This window comes from Pelobates fuscus, chromosome 2 (assembly GCF_036172605.1).
Source record: "Pelobates fuscus isolate aPelFus1 chromosome 2, aPelFus1.pri, whole genome shotgun sequence".
Lineage (NCBI taxonomy): Eukaryota > Metazoa > Chordata > Amphibia > Anura > Pelobatidae > Pelobates > Pelobates fuscus.
Window position 1 is genome coordinate 303,946,985 of NC_086318.1, and position 23,742 is coordinate 303,970,726.

The 23,742-nt window shown below is 45.4% G+C and overlaps 1 protein-coding gene across 1 annotated transcript in view; it reads left to right on the plus strand.

The window, feature by feature from the left end:
• The first annotated feature begins 435 nt into the window (after positions 1 to 435).
• ROS1 (ROS proto-oncogene 1, receptor tyrosine kinase) overlaps positions 436 to 23,742 on the plus strand; it is a 295,800-nt gene continuing 272,493 nt past the window's right edge. Inside the window, exons 1-4 of the mRNA XM_063441784.1 lie at positions 436 to 553; positions 3,633 to 3,693; positions 10,137 to 10,285; positions 16,577 to 16,712. Of these exons, the coding sequence (XP_063297854.1) occupies positions 455 to 553; positions 3,633 to 3,693; positions 10,137 to 10,285; positions 16,577 to 16,712 (445 nt within the window). The 5' untranslated portion in view covers positions 436 to 454. The remainder of the gene's footprint in view (positions 554 to 3,632; positions 3,694 to 10,136; positions 10,286 to 16,576; positions 16,713 to 23,742) is intronic.

A 23,742-nucleotide genomic window follows, 5' to 3' on the forward strand; every position in this document is an offset into this window, starting at 1 on the left:
CAACCTATGGAACCTGAGCAATAAAAGGAGTGACTGTGTTCAAGAAGATTATAAGATTACAGAAACAAATCAGACGTGACACAAACTATTTTCCTGTCTTCCTGGACTTTTCAATTATACGCTGAGATTTGTATATTTCCTTTTATATAGGACGACTAAGAAAATGGACCCTTCTTTATAACAATTCAGCATGCAAGTTTTACAGTTTACTTCTACTGTTTTTTGATGGATGTACAAAATACACAGTGATGACCATGCAAAGATTCGATGCAATCCTTAAACGAGTGTATACACATCAGCAGTGCTGGGGTCTTTAAATGTATAATTTACATATTAAGGCTCATCATAAATATGTAAGAGAACATAAATGGATTTTTCTGGATTTGGATTTTTGAATTCTACAAATGATTTACAACTTGAAAACCAATAACTGGCGAGCAGTAGAACTCTAATTATGTATTATATTACTCTCTGCTTTACCCGAAATATAACATTTTTTTGGATTGCATTCTTGTCACTAGGAATTTGTCTAGGATTATGTGCCACCACTCAGGTAAGTTCCTCATATTCTCATGGTTTTGTTCTCTATAATATTAATTGAAAGGAATATAAAATGGAATTGCAAATTTTGGGGCAAAATGAAATGAAAAATCTTTCCTCTGAAAAGGCCTGTTAGTCTGTAAAGTATAGGTTACTAAGTCTTTCTTATCAAGTAACATCTTTAGAACAAATAATTGTTTTCTTTTTGCTGAAGCTCCGACCATGCGATCTGATGCCGTGCCAACCATGATTGATTTGAAAGTGTATCTATATACGTATGTGTATGTGTGTTTTAGCACTTACCAAATGCTAAATGGTATTGTAGTAACGATTAATGCACTAGCCGGCTTTAGTTACAAAATGTTGTTCGCTATATAAGTAACACAATTTTTGAGGTTAATTGTCTACATTTTTGTCATATTGCCTGTTTTATGATTTATTTATGCATATATTCCCAAACTATTAAGCTTGTAGCCTCCTTCAGGCTAAAGGTATGCTGAAATCCATGAATTGTGCCCTCTGTTCTACAGGATTTATACATAATTTGTGACACAATGTACAATAGTATATATTTATATTCACAGAAATACAAATTCATTAAAATCAATTGCTAATTATGTGACACAATATTCCATCTTCAGTTCTGATTGTAGTGTATGGCTCCAAATGGTTATATAGCTTCATAGTTACCTAGCTAAAAAGAGACATGCGTCCATCAAATTCACCCTCTCTCATATATGTTTTTGCTTTTGATCTAAAAGAAGACAAATAACCCAGTCTGCCCCAAATGGCAGTCAGATATCTCCTTGGATTAAAAAGCTATTACTCCCCCTAATTAAACTTTTCATCCCTTTATATTATGTTTTTATGTTCTTGGTTCTAAATCATAATCCTTCTAGAAGTATCGAATCTTTTGCACAAAATACATTCAGCAGAACATCTTTAATAGACTCTTCCCAATAGATGCATCTATGCTATACAGTGCCCATTCTATGTTCAAACCCAGTGGTTATGGGGTTAAGTAACTGGTTTCAAGTAAATAGTGGATTGTAGAGATTGTACAAAAAATGCATTCATAGTTTGTCTTCTAATATAACAACTCTTTTCCATTTTCCTTTGGAAAATTTCTACTTCCTTGACGTTTGCTTAGTTTTTACAATTTATGCTTCCCTGTATATTATCCAGGAATGGTACATGTAAGCAAGCAGGTTCAGGTATTGAAATATTAATTTAAGCGTGTGCCTTTTTCTACATGGAATGGTCCTTACATATAGTATAGTGATTTAAGACAACAAAGATTATAACAAATCCAAAAATCACTATGCATGATTTACTAGGGGGAAACCTTTTCTACTTAGTACATGCTTGATGACAGATTTATCAAGGCACAAACAGGTGCTATTCTGGGCAAAGAGTTAAACAATGTGCAATCACCATGGAAACCAGAGAATTTCTCTCACCATATAGCAAGTTGCACCCAAAATAGCACCTGTTTCACCTGCTTGATAAATCAGAAATGTCAATGCCAACCTTACCACAAAATAATCTCTTAACTCACTGCCATTAATATACACATCCAAATAAATAGTGGAGTCTATCATTACATTTCATTATGTCAAATGAAAATTATAGTTAAGTAAAGAATAGATTTGTTAAACGCTTGATATGCGGATAATACGTTTGATTCTCACTAACTGTAGAGTTTCAGTTTACTTGATGAAGATGTTCTACTGTATCTTTGCTATATAAATAACTGTACCAGCAGCCTTGAATTGCTGATGAATTACTTGATTCATTGGGAACTGGCTATTTGAATGTTTTGCTATTTTTTTTTAAATTAAAGACAAAGATCCACCTGAGATTAACTTCTTTTCACTCTCACTAAAACAAACACTCTGACTCAATCTGTGATTAAACATTCTATAAAATGATTACATTTCTTTTGCTTTGGATTGTACTATCTCACATTACAATAGCTGTCCTTGTAAGGCTTGTGCCAAGTTGTCTACACTCAGACAACAGAACATTGATTAGAAGAAATGCCCTGGTTATTGCTAAAGAGCTTTACTATTTTCTTTGTATATTTGTTGAGTATATAACAATACGAAATACATATTCAGTGTAGTTTTCCAACATATGCCTCTCCTCAATGATGTATTAATAGTTTTAAAAACAGTCTCCTTGGCAATTTTTGTCAAGCTACAAACATTGATATTGACTCATTTTGTTGTAGTAAAATTTTTTTTCTTTTGCTAAAAAAATGTGGAGCTCATCATGCCAGGGACATATTTAATAATCATTATGTGAGGAGTACCATGGTGCCAATCCTCGGTAATGGGGCAAAGCAGTTTGCAGATTTTTACCTAAATCTCGACAGACACCAAGGGTCCTATAATGTTGGCTGATTGCTCTCTGCTAATAAATTACATGCTGTGCGTGGTCATATGAACTTTAGAGCTTCCTGTATATGTTTATCTGTCTGCAATTCTATTTCACTAAAATGACCAATAAACAAACAGCAGCAGTCAAACGTCCACAGTTTTGTTGGATCAACCTTTCTAGTTATGTGGATATAGTATGTTTTAAATTGCTTACCCACGTCTGTGTAAGCCAAACCTTTTTCCTGTGTAATTTTGTTTAATCATTTACTAAAATTGTTCTTCCTTCCTATGATTAGAAAATGAAGAACATACCCACTACTTCAAACAGTCTAATAAAACTATTTATTTTTTTAATATGAATAGTTGTAATTGAGAAATCAACAAAATAATGATCAGTAATAACAAAAAATAGCTTAGTCATAAAAATGTAGCAGAATTAGTAACAAGTACAAAAGTAAAGTAATGAAAAAGATCATGGGAAGAGCAAGGAGACATAGAAAACAAAAAGGGGGAAGAGATAAAAAAATAGAGGGAATGATATAAAAAAAATGACATGAATTTACCTTGTTTTGCTGATGCCCAAGGCACAAAACTACTTGTGGATGTCTTTAAAGAAGCTACTTAAAGTCAACACACCATAGTGTCCCTTTAAATATTTGAAACTGTGAAGCAAAAATGTAAAATATTGTGCAAATGTTTTATTCATTACAGATAACATCCACTGACTTCCATTGTATACCCCGAGATAATGCTTCTTACAGTGACACACAAGGTATGTGCCTCCAGATTTCTTCTATTTGCTGAGATGAGCTTAATTAATACTAATCATATTGATAGCTCCTGTATGCATGTAATTCCACCCTCTACTTTGATTTCTAAGTTATCTATCACTGTTGACGGCGTCCTATCACGACAAGTCCCTTGCCTCGGACAGGGCCAGTGAAGGATTTGCGCCCCCATATGTTCTGCCCACCATGTGACATCACAATGCCCCACCCATATGATATGCCACCATGTGACATCAAAATGCCCCACCCGTATGATCTGCCATATGGGCCAATGCCAGTTCTGCACACAGTGTCTTTTATCTGAAAAGGCAGTGTGTTTACATTAAAAAGCCTGCAGGCTGGAGACACCAGAACCACTACATTAAGCTCATAGACGTGCGCACGGGGTGTACCAGGGATTACAGCAGCATGGATCCCCACCTCCACTGGACCACCAGGGAAGGCAGCATCAGCAAAAGGTAAGAAGGGAGGGGGGATATTTATTAACTAATCTGCCCCCAACTCCACAACCACAAATCACCTAAACATACAGCACCCACACACAGACAGCACCCACACACACAGCACCCTCACACACACAACACCCCCCCCCCCCCCCCACACACACACACACACACACACACAGCACCCTCACACACAGCACACCCACACACAGACAGCACACAGACAGCAGCCACACACACACAGCACCCTCACACACAGCACACCCACACACATACAGCACACATACAGCACCCACACACATACAGCACCCTCACACACGGCACACTAACAGCACCCTCACAAACACAAGACACCCACAAACGGCGCCCTAACAAACACACACAGCACAATACCAGTACCCTCACACAGAGCACACACACAGCACCCTCACACAAAGTACACTAACAGCACCCTCACAAACACACACACATAAACACCCTCACCCACATAGCACACTACCAGCACCCTCACACACACAGCACACTAACAGCACCCTCACAAGCACACGACACACACAGCACCCTCACACAGCACACTAACAGAACCCTAACAAACACACACACAGCACACTACCAGTACCCTCGCACACACACAGCACCCTCACACACAGTACACTAACAGCACCCTCACAAACACACACACATAAACACCCCCACCCACATAGCACACTACCAGCACCCTCACACACACATAACACTAACAGCACCCTGACACAGCACACACACACACAGCAGTGTGTGTGTGTGTGTGTGTGTGTGTATATATATGTATATATATATACATACATATACACGCAGCGTGTTTGTGCTTTAGGGTGCACACCCTAATCATAGGCGTGCGCACGGGGTGTGCCGGGTGTGCCTGGGCACACCCTAATCCCCGCGGCACGCCTATGGATTAAGTCCTGCAGGAACGGAGTTCCTGCGCTTTTTATGAGCAGGAACACCGTTCCTGCAGGCACTCAGCGCGCCCAAATGCCCCCCTTCCTCCCCCTGTCATGGGGGGGCAAGAGGTGATGGACCCCAAACCCCCCCCGGTCGGGCGCCTGTCTTTATCTCAGCCGCGGCGAGGGAGCTGTGTGCTGTCTGCTCCCTCTCACCGCGCGCCGTTTGCTGATGCCGGAGCCGGAATCATGGCGTGTCCACGCCAGCACTCCAGGTACGGAGACTGGGTGGACATTTTTTTTATTAAAAAATAATAATTTGTGTGTCTGTGAATGTGTGTGTATATGTGTCAGTGTATGTGTCTGTATGTGTGTGTCTGAATGTGTGTGTATATGTGTGTCTGTGAATGTATGTATGGGTGTCTGTGAATGTATGAGTGTGTGTCAGTGTATGTGTCTGTGAATGTGTGTGTGTGTGTATATGAATGTGTGTGTGTATGTGTATCTGTGAATGTATGAGTGTGAGTCAGTGTATGTGAATGTGTGTGTGTGTGTGTATGTTTGTCTGTGAATGTATGAGTGAGTGTGTCTGAGTATGCGTGTCAGTGTGTGTGTGTGCATATATATATATATACACACACACACACACATTGGAGTGTATATTATTTTTTTTTGGGGGGGGGGGGGGAAATCTTGGGAGAGTTCTCACACTTTATTCCCCAGGACTTTATTCTCCCCTGTCGGCTCACACAGAACCGGCGCTATCTGAGTGCCGGCTCTGCTCTACGCCTCCATGGGCCGGCGGGGAGATCAAAGATCTACCTCACCGGCCCACAGCAGCATGGAGGGAGGCAGGAGAGGACCCGGGGAACTCCAGACAGCAGCTCCACCAGGTTCCTCTCGCGATATCTTAGCGTTGCCGTGGCAATGCTCAGATCTCGCAAGAGTTAACTCTAGCCCCGTAGGCTAGAGTTAACTCTCCACTGGACCACCAGGGATGGCACATGGCAGCAAGGATCCCCCCTCCCTACATAAGGTACGAAGGGAGGGGGGATATTTACTAATCTGCCCCCACCTCCACAATCCCTCCAAACATACAGAACACACACACATACAGCACCCACACACACACAGCACCCACACACACACAGTACACTAACCACACTCTCACAAACACACAACACCCTCACACACAGCACACTAACAGCACCCTCACAAATACACAACACCCACACACATCACACAAACAGCACCATCACACACACATCACACAAACAGCACCCTCACACACACAGCACACTAACAGGACCCTAACAAACACACACACCCTCACACCCAAACAGCACCCTCACAAACACACACACACAAACACCCTCACCCACATAGCACACTACCAGCGCCCTCACACATACACACACAGCAGCACCCTTACACACAGCACACTAACAGCACACACACAGCAGTGTGTGTGTGTATATATATATATATATATATATATATATATATATACACACACATACACATGCGGCGTGTGTTTGTGCTTTAGGGTGCACACCCTAATGCAATAGGCTGCGCACACCTATGACCCTAATGCTATAGGCTGCGCACGCCTATGATTAAGCTGTAGTGGTTCTGGTAACTATAGTGGCCCTTTAATGTGAGGTAAATTAGAGATTAGTGCCACTAATAATATATGGGAATGCCTACTTACCACAAGATCAGGACAAGATGATGATGATGGGCTCAGGCTGCAGTCTGGCTCCACTGATCTGTTGTAGAAGAGGCTCTCTGGAGACTGTTTGTAACAGTGCTCACAAAAATCAACAAACAGGAAGCAGCTCCATTTTTGGGGCCCCTTACACAGCTCAAGGGCCTGGGCCTCCAGGGCCTGACCGTGAGTATATAAGTCCATCTACATGGCCCACCCATGAGTTCACTTACAGGGAGTGAAGTGTATGTGTGTAGGGGATGTGTTATTGTAAAATATTTAATGTGTGTGTGTTCTTATAGAATGTATAGGGATACCAATTTGTGTAAGGGATGTAGTGTGTGTATAGGGGATGCAGTGTGTGTTTGTGTGTAAGGAATGCATTGTGTGTTTCTAAATGTGTAAGGGATGTATTGTGTGAATCTGTGTTTCTTTGTGTAAGGAATGCAAGGTGTGTTTCTGTGTATGTAATGTAATGCAGTGTGTGTGTCTGTAAGGGGTGCATTGAGTGTGTGTAAGAGATAATTACCTGAGCACACAAACATATAATTACATTTTCTCTCAGGTACAAAAACATACAATATACCAAAAACTCCAAAATACATGAAAACTCCACAAAAGTCACATCTCCTGATAGCCCCGATCTGGGACGCCAGCATATCCAAAAATCACCCAGATCGGTTCAGGGGTTCAGGAATTTTATGGAAGTCACATTTTTGACCGACCGTGCACATGGTCCTATGCCCAAAACAGTTCCATGAAATCAGGGCTAACGGTCGATCTAATTCGGTAGTTTTTAATACTGAATGGGAGGCAAGTAAAACACAAAGTTTCTAAGAGGTTCCTGGACTGGGGATGAGCACAGCACAAGGAAGGAAAAATAGGGGTTTTGTCACACCTGGTGGTCCGGTAGGCTGTCTCTCCAGTCTGCCCAGCTCTGCCGGGTGTGAGCTGGAGACTGTGCAGTGTCTCGCGATATTCAGAAGTCAGAGCGTTGCTGTGGTAACCTGTGTAAACGCTCTGATTGGCCAGAGATCGCGAGACACTGCACAGTTTGCAGCTCACGCACGGCGGAGCTGCAGACTGTGCTGGCTCTCTGCCTCTCAGGGCAGACTGGAGGGGTCACACACCCGGCAGCATACAGGGCAAGCCACCGGCCCACTAATGGTGTTGGATCCTCGGTCAGGGACCAAGGACCTAACACAGTCTGCCTGCCCTACGGCGAGTTAGGCAGGCGCCTAACTCACCTAATTAGAGAGCCGCTGGCCCACCACTGTCAGAAGGCCGCCTGGAGCCATGGCTCCACCGTGGGCTATGGACGGCCCAGCCCTGCCCTGCCCTTTTAATGTAGACTCAGAAGTTACTTAAAATTTCTAAAATAATATTAATTTCAATTGCCCTTTTTTGGATTATTGTTTGGTACAGTGTTTATAAGTCTCTGCAAGAAAACAGTAAAGAGATTTTTTGTTGTAACCTCCTTTTGTTCTGTCAGTGATATATTAAATGTAATTGCCAGTTTTATATGGGTCTGAGATCCCAATTCCTAAGGACCCCTCTGACTCATACATTAGCCGATACATGCTCATCCAACCAAGAACATCATGCTTGCTATCCTATACAAATTGTAAACACAACACCTTGTCTTGGCTCCTTGTTTTTCTGTCCTGACATTTACAGTAGTATTTGAACACGTGTCTTCAATGGATTAAAAGGTTATTCTGTTTCAATACAAATATGTATTTACAGTCGTTTTATCGTGTTCCTGCAATCAGTCTTGCATAACAATATCTTGATCTAGCAGACTAGGTAAAGTATTCGTTTTAATAAACACTAAAAAAGCAACTATATAGTTATTAATTGCACTAAAAAATTTAAACCGTAAAAAAATTTATGGAATTTGTAATGCGGATATTACAACAAACAAACAAAGAATAGTTCACAGAGACTGTCCCTTTAAAATAATGTAACTGTAATTTCAGGAGTAAAGTAATGTCACTAACTCATGCTTTTTATAGACTTATAAGAACATGAATTGGGTGTATGGTTGGAGAGTGGTTAGAAGTGCTTCAATTGACATTCACATTGAAAGCTTTTTTGAATTTGTTCTGGCGAGTAGAATTACCTTCAGACTTTTTAGCTGTAAACAGTGTATTTTCAGAGAAAACGCAGTGTTTACATTACAGCCTTGTGATAACTTCACTGGCCACTCCTCAGAGGGCTGTTAGAGATCCTTCCTGGGTCATGGCTGCCTAAAATGCATCCCAACATTCAGTGTCTCCTCCCTCTGCATGCATAAACTGAACTTTCCTCATAGAGATTAATTGATTCAATTCATCTCTATGAGGAGATGCTGATTGGCCAGGGCTGTGTTTGAATCATGCTGGCTCTGCCCCTGATCTGCCTCATTGTCAGTCTCAGCCAATCCTATGGGGAAGCATTGTGATTGGATCAGGCTACCACTTCTGCTGATGTCAGCAGGCAGTGGGCAGGTCTAAAGGAAACAGGGACAGGGCCAGCAGCTCCAGACTTGAATACAAGTAAAATTTTACTATATTTAGGGAGGCATGAGTGGACGGAGATGGATAGATGGTGGTTTTAACCCTATCGGATCAGGAATACATGTTTGTGTTCCTGACACTATAGTGCTCCTTTAATAAAATAAAATGAGAAAAGCTCATAGTGAAAATATAGGAAGGCAGTGCTCAGTTTAGTTAAAATGGGTACTAAAGAATAGCTGTTCTAATGTTGGAAAATAAAAAAATATAGCAAAACAATAAACTTTTAAAACTAATTAAACTAATAGTTAAACTATTCTAAAAACAAACAAACAAAATCAGCTGCTTATCCTTGAAAGAAAATCTCAAAGGAGAAGAAAAAACAAAACAAAACATAACTGTAGTTGTAATTGTAGAAACAATGGCTACTTAAAAAGGAAACTTCTCTATGGATCTGTCCGCAACGATTTGCCTTTTTAAATTGACTTTTTTGTTAAATATTTGTCTGGAAAAGTTATTTAAGGTCAGTGTTAATTGGCTACCTCAAAATAGCCAATAATTATGATATTCTCTATTGTTCAGTTTGGGGGTATTTAGCAATTTAAGTTAACATAAGAAAGAGCAAACACGTTTTGAAACATGAAGATTTTAGAATTTGAATATATTAAAATGTTTTGGAACATTTTATAATTGTTGTGCCCATTTTCTATACTTAAAATATACATATTGAAAGTTTTCTACAAACAGCATATTTTTTAAATGTACCAAGTTTGGCATGACCATCAATAGGACAGAAAGCACACCACAAGACAAAATGCTGACTTTCTATGCTTTTCTTTTGGTCATTTTATTTTACAGATGGATTGGTTGAGCCCACACCACCCTACGCATCCTTTATTCGGTCACACAATGTTACATTGGGATGGAAAGCAGCCAATATCTCAGATGCAGCATATATCATTCAGTGGAAATATGTGCACATTGCAAGCGACTGGCATTATACCCAGGTAAGAGGTACTGAAACTCATAATGAGTTCGCTGACAAATTACAAATACATCATGAGTTGTCATTGACGTTTTCTAGAATGGTTGGATTGTTTCCAGGGTCAGAGTGGTCTCGGTTGTGCTTAGGAAAGCAGGGCTGCTACTGTAAACAATGTATTGTAGGAAGTTGCCTTGGGCTTAATAAATTTAAAATGTCTGTACTAGCCATTGAAGACCCACTGAAGAGCACAGGGACCAATATATAGGTCATGACACAGAGGATAAAAAACATTGCTCTAGAAGTAGTAGTAATCTAACAGATGTTGATGATGATATTAAAATCAGTAGTTTTTTTTTACAATTGGAATGTTAACTTAAACAAATCAGGAAAAATGAAAGTGATTAACCCCTTAAGGACCAAACTTCTGGAATAAAAGGGAATCATGACATGTCACACACGTCATGTGTCCTTAAGGGGTTAAAGGAACACAAATATGTATTCCTAAGGCCATAGTGCCCTAGACACCATTTAGGTATTATGCCGCGCTGCTCTCTCCATGACTGGCCCCACCTCCTTGACTGAGATATTTAATCTTGATGACAGGGGCGGACTGAGAACCCTCAGGGCCCCCGGGCAAAATAAATCAAGGGCCCCCTTACAGGCCCCACCCATACTCTGCAGCAAGCGCCACCCATGTCCCGCCTCCATGCACCGCCTCCAGCCACACCCTACACAATCTTTAGACACAAGGAACAAAAGTGCAATAATCCCTTCGAGGCCCCAGTAGAGACTACAATTGAGGGCTAATGGGCCATGGAGGGGGGTCTTTCGAGCAGAGGCTATCTCAGTGTCCTTTAGAGAGTGTATTAGAAAGAATCCCCTCCAGGCCCTATTAGAGACTACAATGGGGTCTAATAGGCTTGGAAGGGGGTCTTTCTAACAGAGGCAATCTCAGTGTCCCTGCTGGAAACAGTCGCCTCCAGGCCCCAGTAGAGACTACAATTGAGGGCTAATGGGCCATGGAGGGGGGGAGCATTCTAGTGAGAGTGTGTTCGAAAGAATTTCCTCCAGGACCCATTAGAGACTACAATGGAGTCTAATGGGGCCTGGAGGGGGGTCTCTCCAACACTCTGGTTCCTATTCACAATATAGCAACACAACATAGCTCGCTGATACCTAGGCCAAGTTGGCTCCTCTTACCTTAATTACTGTTGCTGGCTGGCAGTCTGTGGGCTTGCTGGAAGGCTGTGGGCTTACTGGCTGCGGCTGGCAGGCTGTGGCTTGCTGTGGCTTGCTGGCTGCGGTTGGCAGGCTGTGGGCTTGCTGGCTGTAAGCCTAACTGGTGGCCTGTGGGCTGGCTGGCTACTGGCCAGCCTGTGGGCTGGCTGGCCGGCCTGTGGGCTGGCTGGCCGGCCTGTGGGCTGGCTGGCTTGCTGGCTATTGGGGCACTTGTAGATTATTTAAAGAAATAATCCATGCACAATAACCACTACTGCTCTGTGTAGTCGTTATGGTGCCAGGAGGGCCGGGCCCCCCTTTCAGAGTAAGTAGTCAAACCGTTTAAGAACAGTTTGACAACTTACCTGGGGTCTGCTGGGATATGAGGCTGTAGTAGGGTATAGGAGCAGTGGTGCAATGTGTAAGGGGTGCAGTGTGTGTGAGGGGGTGTAGTGTTTGAATGTGTAGGGTGTGTGGGGCAATGTGTGTATGAGGGGGCTGTGTATGTGTGTGGCAATGTTAGTATGGGGGGCTGTGTGTGTATGGGTGGGCAGTGTATGTGTGTGTGTGTGTGAGGCAATGTGTGTAAATGTGTATGGTGTGTGTGGGTGTATGGGGGGCAGTATGTGAATGTGTATGGTGTGTGGGGGCAGTGTGTTTATGGGGCTAGAGTTCACTCTCACCACTGCGACCACCAGGAATCCCTGGTGGTCACAGTGTTGAGAGTGAACTCTAGCCCGTAGCTCCAGGGCTAGAGTTTACTCTCGCAAGAGCCATAACGTTGCCGTGGTAACCGCGGCAACGATCTGTGCTCGCGCAAGAAGGAGCCAGAGGAGCTGCAGGCTGAGCTCCCGGGTCCTCTCTTCCTCCCTCCCCTGCCGGCTGCCCGCACGATGCCTGCGGACAGGGGAGGGGGCAATTGCCCTCCTCTTACCCCCCCTCCCCCTGTTCTTACCCCCCTCCCCCTCTTCTTACCCCCTTCTTACTCCCCCTCCCCCTCTTCTTACTTCCCCCTCCCCCTTTGCTTACTCCCCCCTCTTCTTACTCCCCTCCCCCCTCTTCTTACCCCCCTCCCCCTCTTCTTACCCCCCACCCCCTCTTCTTACTCCCCCTTCCTCTTTTTACGCCCCCTCCCCCTCTTCTTACTCCCCCCCTCTTCTTACCCCCTTCTTACTCCCCCCTCTTCTTACCCCCCTCTTCTTACTCCCCCCTCTTCTTACCCCCTCCCCCTCTTCTTACCCCCCTCCCCCCTCCACTCAGACCACTTCATTGAGATAAAGTAGATTGGGTGCCAATACTGTTTCTTTAAAATATTTTATTTAATGTAATTAATCAGATGCAGTATCAGGGCAGTATCCAGAAAGCAGATCAGGAATCAGTAAGTGATCGCTACTTGTCCAAAACTACGAGAACAGAAAACAGGAAGTCAATCAAATAGAATATCAAGTAAAATACTCAATGTTTGAGCACTTGAGTGAAACAGCAGACAGTGTTTATAGAACATTGCAACTCTAATCAGAGGCGGCTCTCTAATTAGGCGGTTTAGGCGGCCGCCTAAGGCCTCGCGCTGGCGGGGGCCTCGCGGCCGCCTAAACCGCCTGTTGGCAGAGTGTGTCAGGTCCTCGGTCACTGACCGAGGACCTGACACCAGGAGGGGGCCCGGCGGCTTGCCCGGTATGCCGCCGGGTGCGAGGCCCCTCCTGGCTGCCCGGCCACCATCGCAGACACTGGTCTGCAGCTCCGCAGTGTGCAAAGCTGCAGACCGTGTGACTCGCGAGAATTGGCCAATCAGAGCGTTGCCGCGGGTTACCACGGCAACGCTCTGAAATCTCGCGAGACTACACGGTCTGCAGCTCTGCGGAGCTGCAGACCGGGAGCAGTGGCCACCGGACCACCAGGGAGCCCACTGGACCACCAGGGAAAGGTAGGCTCTCCCTCCCCATCACCCCCCACCACCCTCACCATCACCCCCACCAATCTCACCATCACTACCCTCAGCCTCACCATCACCTCCCACCACCATCACCCCCCACCACCCTCACCATCACCCACCACCGCCCTCACCATCACCCCCCACCCCCTCAGCCTCATCCCCCCACCACCCTCACCATCACCCCCCCACCCTCACCCCCCACCGTCCTCAGCCTCACCCCCCACCGTCCTCAGCCTCACCCCCCCACCCTCACCATCACCCCCCACCACCCTCACCATCACCCCCACCACCCTCACCATCACCCCCCACCCCTCTCAGCCTCACCCCCCACAACCCTCAGCCTCACCCCCCACCATCACCATCACCCCCCCACCACCCTCAGCCTCACCCCCCCACCCTCACTATCACTATCACCCCCCACCCCCCTCAGCCTCACCATCACCCCCCCACCACCACCATCACCCCACCACCCTCAGCCTCACCCCCCACCACCCTCACCATCACCCCCCACCACCCTCAGCCTCACCCCCCACCATCACGCCTCACCCCCCACCCTCACCATCACCATCACCCCCCTCAGCCTCACCATCACCCCCCCACCACCCCCAGCCTCACCATCACCCCCACCACCCTCAGCCTCACCCCCCACCACCCTCACCATCACCCCCCCACCACCCTCAGCCTCACCATCACCCCCCCACCACCCTCACCATCACCCTCAGCCTCACCATCACACTCCACCACCCTCAGCCTCACCCCCCACCACCCTTACCCTCACCCCCCACCACCCTCAGCATCACCCCCACCACCCTCAGCATCACCCCCACCACCCTCAGCATCACCCCCCCACCACCTTCAGCATCACCCTCAGCATCACCCCCTCACCACCCTCCGCATAACCCTCCGTCACCACCCTCAGCCTCACCCCACTCACCATCACCCCCTCCTTCTCACATCACCCCCTCTCACTCTCACATTACCCCCTCTCACTCTCACATTACCCCCTCTCACATTACCCCCTCTCACATTAGCCCCTCTCACTCTCACATTACCCCCTCTCACTCTCACATTACCCCCTCACTCTCAAATTACCCCCCTCACTCTCACATTACCCCCTTCACATATTACCCTGACTCTCACATTACCCTGACTCTCACATTACCCTGACTCTCACATTACCCTCACTCCCACATTACCCCCTCTCACATTACCCCCTCTCACTCTCACATTACTCACTTTCACTCTCACATTAACCTCACTCTCACATTACCCTCACTCTCACATTAACCCCCTCTCACTCTCACATTATCCCTCTCACATTACCCCCTCTCACTCTCACATTACCCCCTCTCACATTACCCCCCTCTCCCTCTCACATTACCATCACCCCTCCCTCTCACATTACCATCACCCCCTCCCTCTCACATTACCATCACCCCTCCCTCTCACATTACCATCACCCCTCCCTCTCACATTACCATCACCCCCTCCCTCTCACATTACCATCACCCCCTCCCTCTCACATTACCATCACCCCCTCCCTCTCACATTACCATCACCCCACTCCCTCTCACATTACCATCACCCCACTCCCTCTCACATTACCATCACCCCTCCCTCTCACATTACCATCACCCCCTCCCTCTCACATTACCATCACCCCCTCCCTCTCACATTACCATCACCCCCTCTCTCTCACATTACCATCACCCCCCTCCCTCTCACATTACCATCACCCCCCGCTCCCTCTCACATTACCATCGCACCCCCTCTCCCTCTCACCATCGCTCTCCCTCTCCCTCCCTCTCACCATTACCCTCCCCTCTCCCTCTCACCATTACCCTCCCCTCTCCCTCTCACCATTACCCTCCCTTCTCCCTCTCACCATCACCCCCCTCTCACCATCACCCCCCCTATACACACAACACACTTCAAGCAGCTACCCCATACACATAGGGTCTCAGACAAAAACGCAAACATGCTCACAGAGACATACATTCATACACACAAGTATACTCTCTGTCAGACACACTCTCAGGCACATACACATGTAGACAGTGCATCAATGTGTATATGCGACGGTTTTTTGTTAGTGGGGCCTCATGTTTGCATTTCGCCTAAGGCCTCATAAAGTCTAGAGCCGCCTCTGACTCTAATATATAGCAAAGATCTTGTCAGTGCAAGAGCACTGTAATTCAAGCATGAGCAAAGTCAGTATTACAAGGTGGCCATACACATTGCATAGAAGGCTTCACTCAATTATCTCTTAAAACAGTATAAATTACTTTATATTCTATTTTTAAAGCATCTGTGGGAATTCATTATGTCATTATTAACTTTATTTTTTGCAAAAGTAGGATCTTAAAGGGGAACTATAGGCACCCAAACAACTTTAGCTTAATGAAGCAGGTTTAATGTATAAATCATGACCTTACAGTCTCTCTCCTCTGCGGTTTAGACGTTAAATCACAGATTTAGTCCCTATTTTCCTGGAACTGTTTTGGGCTAGCGCCTCGTGTCTGGCTGGTCAAAACTTTACCTCGATGGCATTCCCGTTCCTCCGAACCGATCTAAAGTAATTTTTGGATATGTTATATCCTCAGATCGGGGCTATCAGGGGATGTATGTTTTGTGGGGTCCGTGAGTATAGTGGGTACACTTTTGGGGTACTGTAATTTTGTATGGATTTCCTGTACCTGAGAGATAATTAGGAATTATATATTTTTTTCCTCACGCAATTATCTCAGGCACAGAGGATCTTGGGATTGAAACCCCTGTTTTAATGTATTGGAGACCCCATGTAGGGGTCAGTGCATAAAAGCCGTGTGTGGCCTCAATAAAATCAATTGACTCCCAGAACTGTGTGTCATCCAGTTACCGGGAAATGGGCTATATCTACTAAACAAGGTAGTAGATATTCAGTCTCAGAATTGCAGCTTTGCTACATTGTGCTTTTTGAGTTGACCTTGATCTAGTAACAGGAATTAGAATTTCAGATACTCAACACTAAAATTGAGCCATCTTCACACACTTTACTGTTACTCTTGATATTAGACATATTTCACCATTATTTTGTTTGATAATATTGGAAAAATAATCAACAAATGGTTTGGAATGTGACGGATTATTTACTTATATTAACTCATTATACTGTTAATACAGATAGTTACAGAAACGTCTTACACAGTGAGTAATCTGCAACCGTACACGGAGTATTGGTTCAGAGTTATCTGGATTATTTGCCAGCTCCATTTCCCTTCTTCATCCAGTCTTGCCTACAGGACGCTTGCTTTTGGAGGTAGGAATACATTTTCAACTTGCATTTAACATGTAGCGTGTGAGTAACATAGAACAATGTATGAATAAATTAAAGCACATCTGCAACCGTACATGGTAATTGTATACAAGGAACATCTATTTTCATTTTGATAAATCGTACATATGCAAAATGTCAATAGATCTATCTACCTAATCTATCTATCTATCTAGCCATCTATCTATTTAGCCATCTATCTATCTATCTTGCATCTATCTATCTAGCCATCTATCTATCTAGCCATCTATCTATCTAGCCATCTATCTATCTAGCCATCTATCTATCTAGCCATCTATCTATTTAGCCATCTATCTATCTTGCCATCTATCTATCTAGCCATCTATTTATCATGGTGTGATATCTCTCATCTTGCTATATATCAGACAGAAACAGGAGCAAAGATACATTAGTTTTACTCTAACCAGATTCTATATGTGAACAGACAGCAATAAGGGACTTGAGAAGCAGGATACAGCTAAAAAAAATATCTATCTAAATGAGAAACAAAGAACAAATTAGCGGTTTCACTTTAAATTCTAATATTTCCTTACACAGTGACTATACAATTTTTTGTAGATAATATATTTTTACATACACGGTCTGCGCATGTTAAACTAAAAAAAACAAAAAACAAACATCCTCCTCTCCTTCCTAGGCTGTTGCTATGCTCTTGACTCTGATTCCATTAACATCAGAACAGAGTGAATTGTGTCACTGCACTCCTATAGCGTAATATCACATGAACAATATAGAGCATATTCTGTAGTTGCTGTTATGTAAAGCAAAAGGTTGTTCTGTAGGACGATTCTCCTGCTCTTCCCTGGCTAAGAATTGGTTGAAAGGCGAAGGAAGGAAATATATATTTTTATAGTTAAGGTGAAACCAATACATTTGCTAGCAATTCTGCAAGCAAAACAGGTAGATGGAATTGAATGTACTTTCATCCTATACAAATGTATTACAACTTTTTTTTTTTAATTATTTCTATATTTCCATTTTTAATTATTTGTTTGTACCATGATAAGTATGCATTATTTCCAAGCTGTACTACAGTACACAGCTTGGAAATAATATTATATAATTCAGTGAGTCTTTATTTAATGTTATAAAAATTCTACATTACTGTTTACAAAGTCATTATATACCATTTTGCCCCCCCCCCCCAAAAATGACAAGCCAATTCTGTGAATTAATTACATCACTGGGAGGGTAATTTTTCTATGCTTTATTTTAACGCTTTAGTTTAATCCGCAGCAGGTCACAGCAATGCAGAAGACAGTATTTCCTTGGAAAGACAGTTACGTTATTATTCTATAAAAATAATAATCTGCATTAGATATTCATACTGGAGTAGAGTCAGTTATATAAAATCCATGGTTAACTTGGATAGAAATATTAAAATTAAATCAACATACTAAACAATATTATACAGATTTACTTTCCAGATATGAAGGAAAACAAATATACAATGACCTGTTCACAATATATGTCGTAGTTCCATCTGCCCTACTATAGTGAATAAAATAGATTAAAACCTCTTATAGCATCATGTGTCACATAAGAGATTATCTTGAAGCACCAAGTTCTTCACAATAATAATAACATTTATTAAAAAAAGCAACAACATATATAAAAACATAGATAGTAAGCCCCATAATTCCACATGTAATGGAGAATTCACAAAGACCCCCTACGGTGAAATCAGCCATTACTGATGACGACTGTGGAGATTGATACTTCTACACAGTGGTAGCTCCCCCCAGTGTCTAGAAGTGTCAGGCAGAGGAAATATACACTAGCATGTAAGCTCATTGAGAAGGGCCCTTAATCCCTCTGTTCCTGTGCGTCAAACGTATCTGGTTACAATTACATGTTTGTTAGTCCACCCATTGTAAAGCACTACGGAACTTGTTGGCGTTATATAAATATAATAGTAATGTGACAAAACGCCTTTTGTCACTGGATTGTTAGGTGACAAGCTGCCCTTTTCCCCTGGCTGTTGGAGAAGCCTGATTGCCAGCCTCCTTCCGCATGACTATGGCCCTGGGAGATTTGGCCCTTTAAAAAACATTATTCAGCCATATCGGAGTGTATTTCACTACTTCTGGCCCTTTACATATACTATGGGGAAGGATTGGTACTTTTTATATGGCACTTCGGATGCAGCCGAAGTCCCGAAGTAGTCGAAGTGGCCGCCATTCGACAAACGAACACGTGGCGGTGGCCATTTTAACTTAGTCGAACGCGGTCAGCGGTGTGTGCCAGTAAATCCCTGGAACTAAAATTGGCTACACAAGTGCACGAACGCCGCTGACCCTTACCTTCTCCTCCACTTCGACGCTTCGGCTAAAGTCGAAGTGCGTTCAACAATTCGAATCCCATGTTACACTGTGCTATTTGCACGAACGGGGCCCGTTTGTGCATTCGAATGGGACTTAGTAGTTTTTCTAAGGGAACTGCCTTTACATAGAAACATAGAATGTGACGACAGATAAGAACCATCCGGCCCATCTAGTCTGCCCAATTTTCTAAATACTTTCATTAGTCCCTGGCCTTATCTTATAGTTAGGATAGCCTTATGTCTATCCCACGCATGCTTAAACTCCTTTACTTTAACATTGTAAATTGACCGTCCGCACAGCCCAAATCTATGGAACTGTTTTGGGCAGGGAAATGTGCTTGTGGTCGGTCATGAAGGACTTCCGGCTAACTTTTTATGTACTGGAGGGATTTGTATGAGGAGGGATTTGGTTATGTGTATATTTAAAGTATGCTGATTCTGAATATGTATGTTTTATGTGAATATGATACATATTTTTAAAGTTACAGTGTATGTATAAAAAGTGTATTTTTCCTGCCTGTGATAAATTACATTAACCCATTGTTTTCAGTAATTATATCACAGGCAGAGGGGAGGGATTGTATGATTGTGCTGGGTGTGTTTTACGGTTTTCCTGTAAATTATTGGTTGTACTGTGTCCCACCCTGTGGAATGTCCCCTTGCATGGGGACTTGCATAAAAGCCAGTGTATGGTCATTAAGTTTCGGCTCATGTTTGGGGGATTGGAGAACTACACTCTGGGGATTGCTATAATCACTATACTCCCCAGGGTATAATCACTAAGCTCTGCTAAGAGCTTGGTCCTGTTCCTGCTCTCTGGAATTCTGAGAGGTTGACCTACTGGAAGCTGGACCCTGGTCTTGGGTCCAGAGTGGGTGGAGACGGTGAGACCCCAAACAAGCTGCGGCGGTTCATGGGAGTCTACAGTGGTTATGGTGTCTGGCGGAGTGCTTGAAGTCCTCTGAAAGCACTAGGAGCATCCATCAACGGAAGGTACCCGGTCGGGGTGCCAGCGGTTCCGTTACAAAAAATAATTATTGTGGCGAAACCAGCTTCGCCACTGTGAACTGGAGAGGCCTGGTTGCTAGCCTCCTGCCCAGCGATTATGGCCCTGGGAGATTGGGCCCTTTAAGAACAGTGTTCGCCCATTTAATGACTATGGGAGAAGGATTGGCACTTACTAGAGGGCACTTCGGATGCAGCCGAAGTTGCCGAAGCGCCGAAGTTACCGAAGGTGTCGAAGTCGTCGAAGTGACCGGCATCGGACAAAGGACCACGTGGCGGCGGCCATTTTAACTCGAACACCGCCGACCCGTACCATCGACAGCACTTCGACACTTCGACTAAAGTCGAAGTACCGAACACACTTCGAACGGGACTTAGTCGTTTTTATACCAGGAAGGGACCGACCGCACAGCCCAAATCCATGGAACTATTTTGGGCAAGAAAAGGTGCTTGCGGTCGGTCATAAAAGGACTTCCGTGTAACTTCTTATTTACTGAAGGGATTGGTATGATTTTTGAGAGTGTTTATGTTTAAAGTATGCTGAGTCTGAATATGTGGTTTTTATGTGGATGCGATGTAGGGTTTCAAAGTTATGAAAGTTGTGTAAAAGTATATTTTAAACTGTATGCATAATGGGATTATGTGTCACACTAAGGGGAGGGGATGTGTGGGATGTAACATCTATGTCATTGGTTCTTTTATGCCTCCCCCTGGGTGTGGCCTGTATGTGTGAGTTGGAAATAAAAGCCAGGCTGGATGAGCCAGTCCAGAGTTCCTGTTTAACCCTCAAAATGAAGTGTCGTCTCGTTCTTGGGGGGAATTGAATTGTAAGCTGACTGCCAGGAGTGTAAGCGGATTGTATGCTTTTCTTGTTCAGCTGTTCCAGTTCGGAGTGTTATCTTGTATCCAGTTCGGGAGTTTGGTGTTCTGCAGTAGCTGTGCCTGTCTCTCAAAAAGGGGATTATCGCCTAAACGGCTTTTATTCCCTTTTATGCTGAAACGGTCCGTTACAATTGGTGGCAAGCGGCGGGATCGTTCCTACAACCAGAGGGACAGCTACAGACAACACCATTCCTGGATTACAAAGTGAGGGCAACGCCAGTACCCGTACAGCGCCCCTATCTACGAAGGATTTTGGGAAAATGGGCAACACGCACACCTGGGCAACACACACACCTGAGGAAGAGAGTGAATTAGAATGGAGAGATAATGCCCGGATAAGATTATGGTATGATGCCCGGGAAGAAGTCCAGTATCAACGGCAGCAGTGCTTTCCTGGTGTCGCATACCTGTTGGAGGAACAAATGGCCTGGCGGATGCCGCTTCTGGGGGACCAACCCGGAGGGGAGCGGGTAAGACAACTTGAGTACCTCGTGGAAAGGGAACTGAGCCTGGACGTCTCATACCGGGCACTGTGGTGGTGCACTGTCCAGCCAGAGACGTGGAGGGCAGAGGGCATCCAGCCGGAGGGGGATCACTACACTAGCCCTGGCCTGTTGTGGAAGGCCCTAACAGAAGACGTCGACTTCGGTAGTCCAGCAGAGTCAAGGTACTGGGCTATCGTGCATTACCGGAGTGAGATGTTACAGGGCCCGAGATCTATTGGACTGGGACAAGACCTCCGCCGTTTCGCTGCCATGGAACAAGGGCTGGAGATGGACTATGTAGAACTATTAAATTCCGGCCCAGATCCCCAACGGCAGTGTGTGTCCCAGGGAGCTGATGGTGTCGTCCATCCTCCCCAGCGGCAGTGTGTACCCCAGGGAGCTGATGGTGTCGTCCATCCTCCCCAGCGGCAGTGTGTACCCCAGGGAGCTGATGGTGTCGTCCATCCTCCCCAGCGGCAGTGTGTGCCCCAGGGAGCAGAAGGTGCCGTCCTTCCTCCCCAGCGGCAGTGTGTATCCCAGGGAGCTGATGGTGTCGTCCATCCTCCCCAGCGGCAGGCTGAGTTACAGGGGGCAGAGGTTGTTGTTCCTGCCCCCCAGCAGCAAAGTGATATGCCAGGAAGGCAGTGTGAAGTGAAGGGAGAGGAGAGCAGCGTCCTCCCTCCCCAGTGGCAGTGGGTGTCCCAGGGAGCAGAAGGTGCCGTCCTTCCTCCCCAGCGGCAGTGTGTACCCCAGGGAGCTGATGGTGTCGTCCATCCTCCCCAGCGGCAGGCTGAGGTACAGGGGGCAGAGGTAGTTGTTCCTGCCCCCCAGCAGCAAAGTGAGATGCCAAGAAGGCAGTGTGAAGTGAAGGGAGCGGAGAGCAGCGTCCTCCCTCCCCAGCGGCAGTGTGTGTCCCAGGGAGCAGAAGGTATCGTCCTTCCTCCCCAGCGGCAGTGTGTACCCCAGGGAGCAGAAGGTATCGCCCTTCCTCCCCAGCGACAGTGTGTAACCCGGGGAGCAGAGACAGTCGGTCTCGCACCCCAGCAGCAGGACAAGAGAATGAAAGGGGAGACAGCTGGTCTCCCTTTCCAGCAGCAGAGAGAGTGGCAGGGAGAGGAGCCTGCTAACCCCTCTCCCCAGCGGCAGTTTACCATCCAGAGAGAGGAGCTTGTGACACCCTCTCTCCAGCGGCAGCCTAACCCACCAAGGGGAGATGTTAAGCCCCACATCTGTGCAGATGGGACCGTAGTCTCTGCACTTACAGCACCAGGGGTAGGGACGGTCGGTCCTGTCCCCCAGCCACAGAGCCATATATCCAAAGGGGAGACAATCGGTCTCCAGCAACCAGGCTCCAACCGGACTAACCCCGTGGTAGTACTGGCAACAGGACAGAGTACCGCTGGTCTCTGACCCCTCAGCAACCCACCAAGGCAGCCTATCAGCTCCCCACACAGCCGTGGTGAGGCACCTGAACCTGGACAAGATTCTCCCTCACCCAGGTGTAGTAACCGTTTATTGTGGGTGGGCTGCTCTGTTGGTTCTGTTGTATGGGTGGGTTGCTGGACTAACCAGGGCACTGACCGGCAGAAGGTCAGGTACCCTGTTAGTCTAATGGGTAAAGGGGAGAAGTGTGGCGAAACCAGCTTCGCCACTGTGAACTGGAGAGGCCTGGTTGCTAGCCTCCTGCCCAGCGATTATGGCCCTGGGAGATTGGGCCCTTTAAGAACAGTGTTCGCCCATTTAATGACTATTGGAGAAGGATTGGCACTTACTAGAGGGCACTTCGGATGCAGCCGAAGTTGCCGAAGTTACCGAAGGTGTCGAAGCCGTCGAAGTGACCGGCATTGGACAAAGGACCACGTGGCGGCGGCCACTTTAACTCGAACACCGCCGACCCGTACCATCGACTGCACTTCGACACTTCGACTAAAGTCGAAGTACCGAACACACTTCGAACGGGACTTAGTCGTTTTTATACCAGGAAGGGACCGACCGCACAGCCCAAATCCATGGAACTATTTTGGGCAAGAAAAGGTGCTTGCGGTCGGTCATAAAAGGACTTCCGTGTAACTTTTTATTTACTGAAGGGATTGGTATGATTTTTGAGAGTGTTTATGTTTAAAGTATGCTGAGTCTGAATATGTGGTTTTTATGTGGATGCGATGTAGGGTTTCAAAGTTATGAAAGTTGTGTAAAAGTATATTTTAAACTGTATGCATAATGGGATTATGTGTCACACTAAGGGGAGGGGATGTGTGGGATGTAACATCTATGTCATTGGTTCTTTTATGCCTCCCCC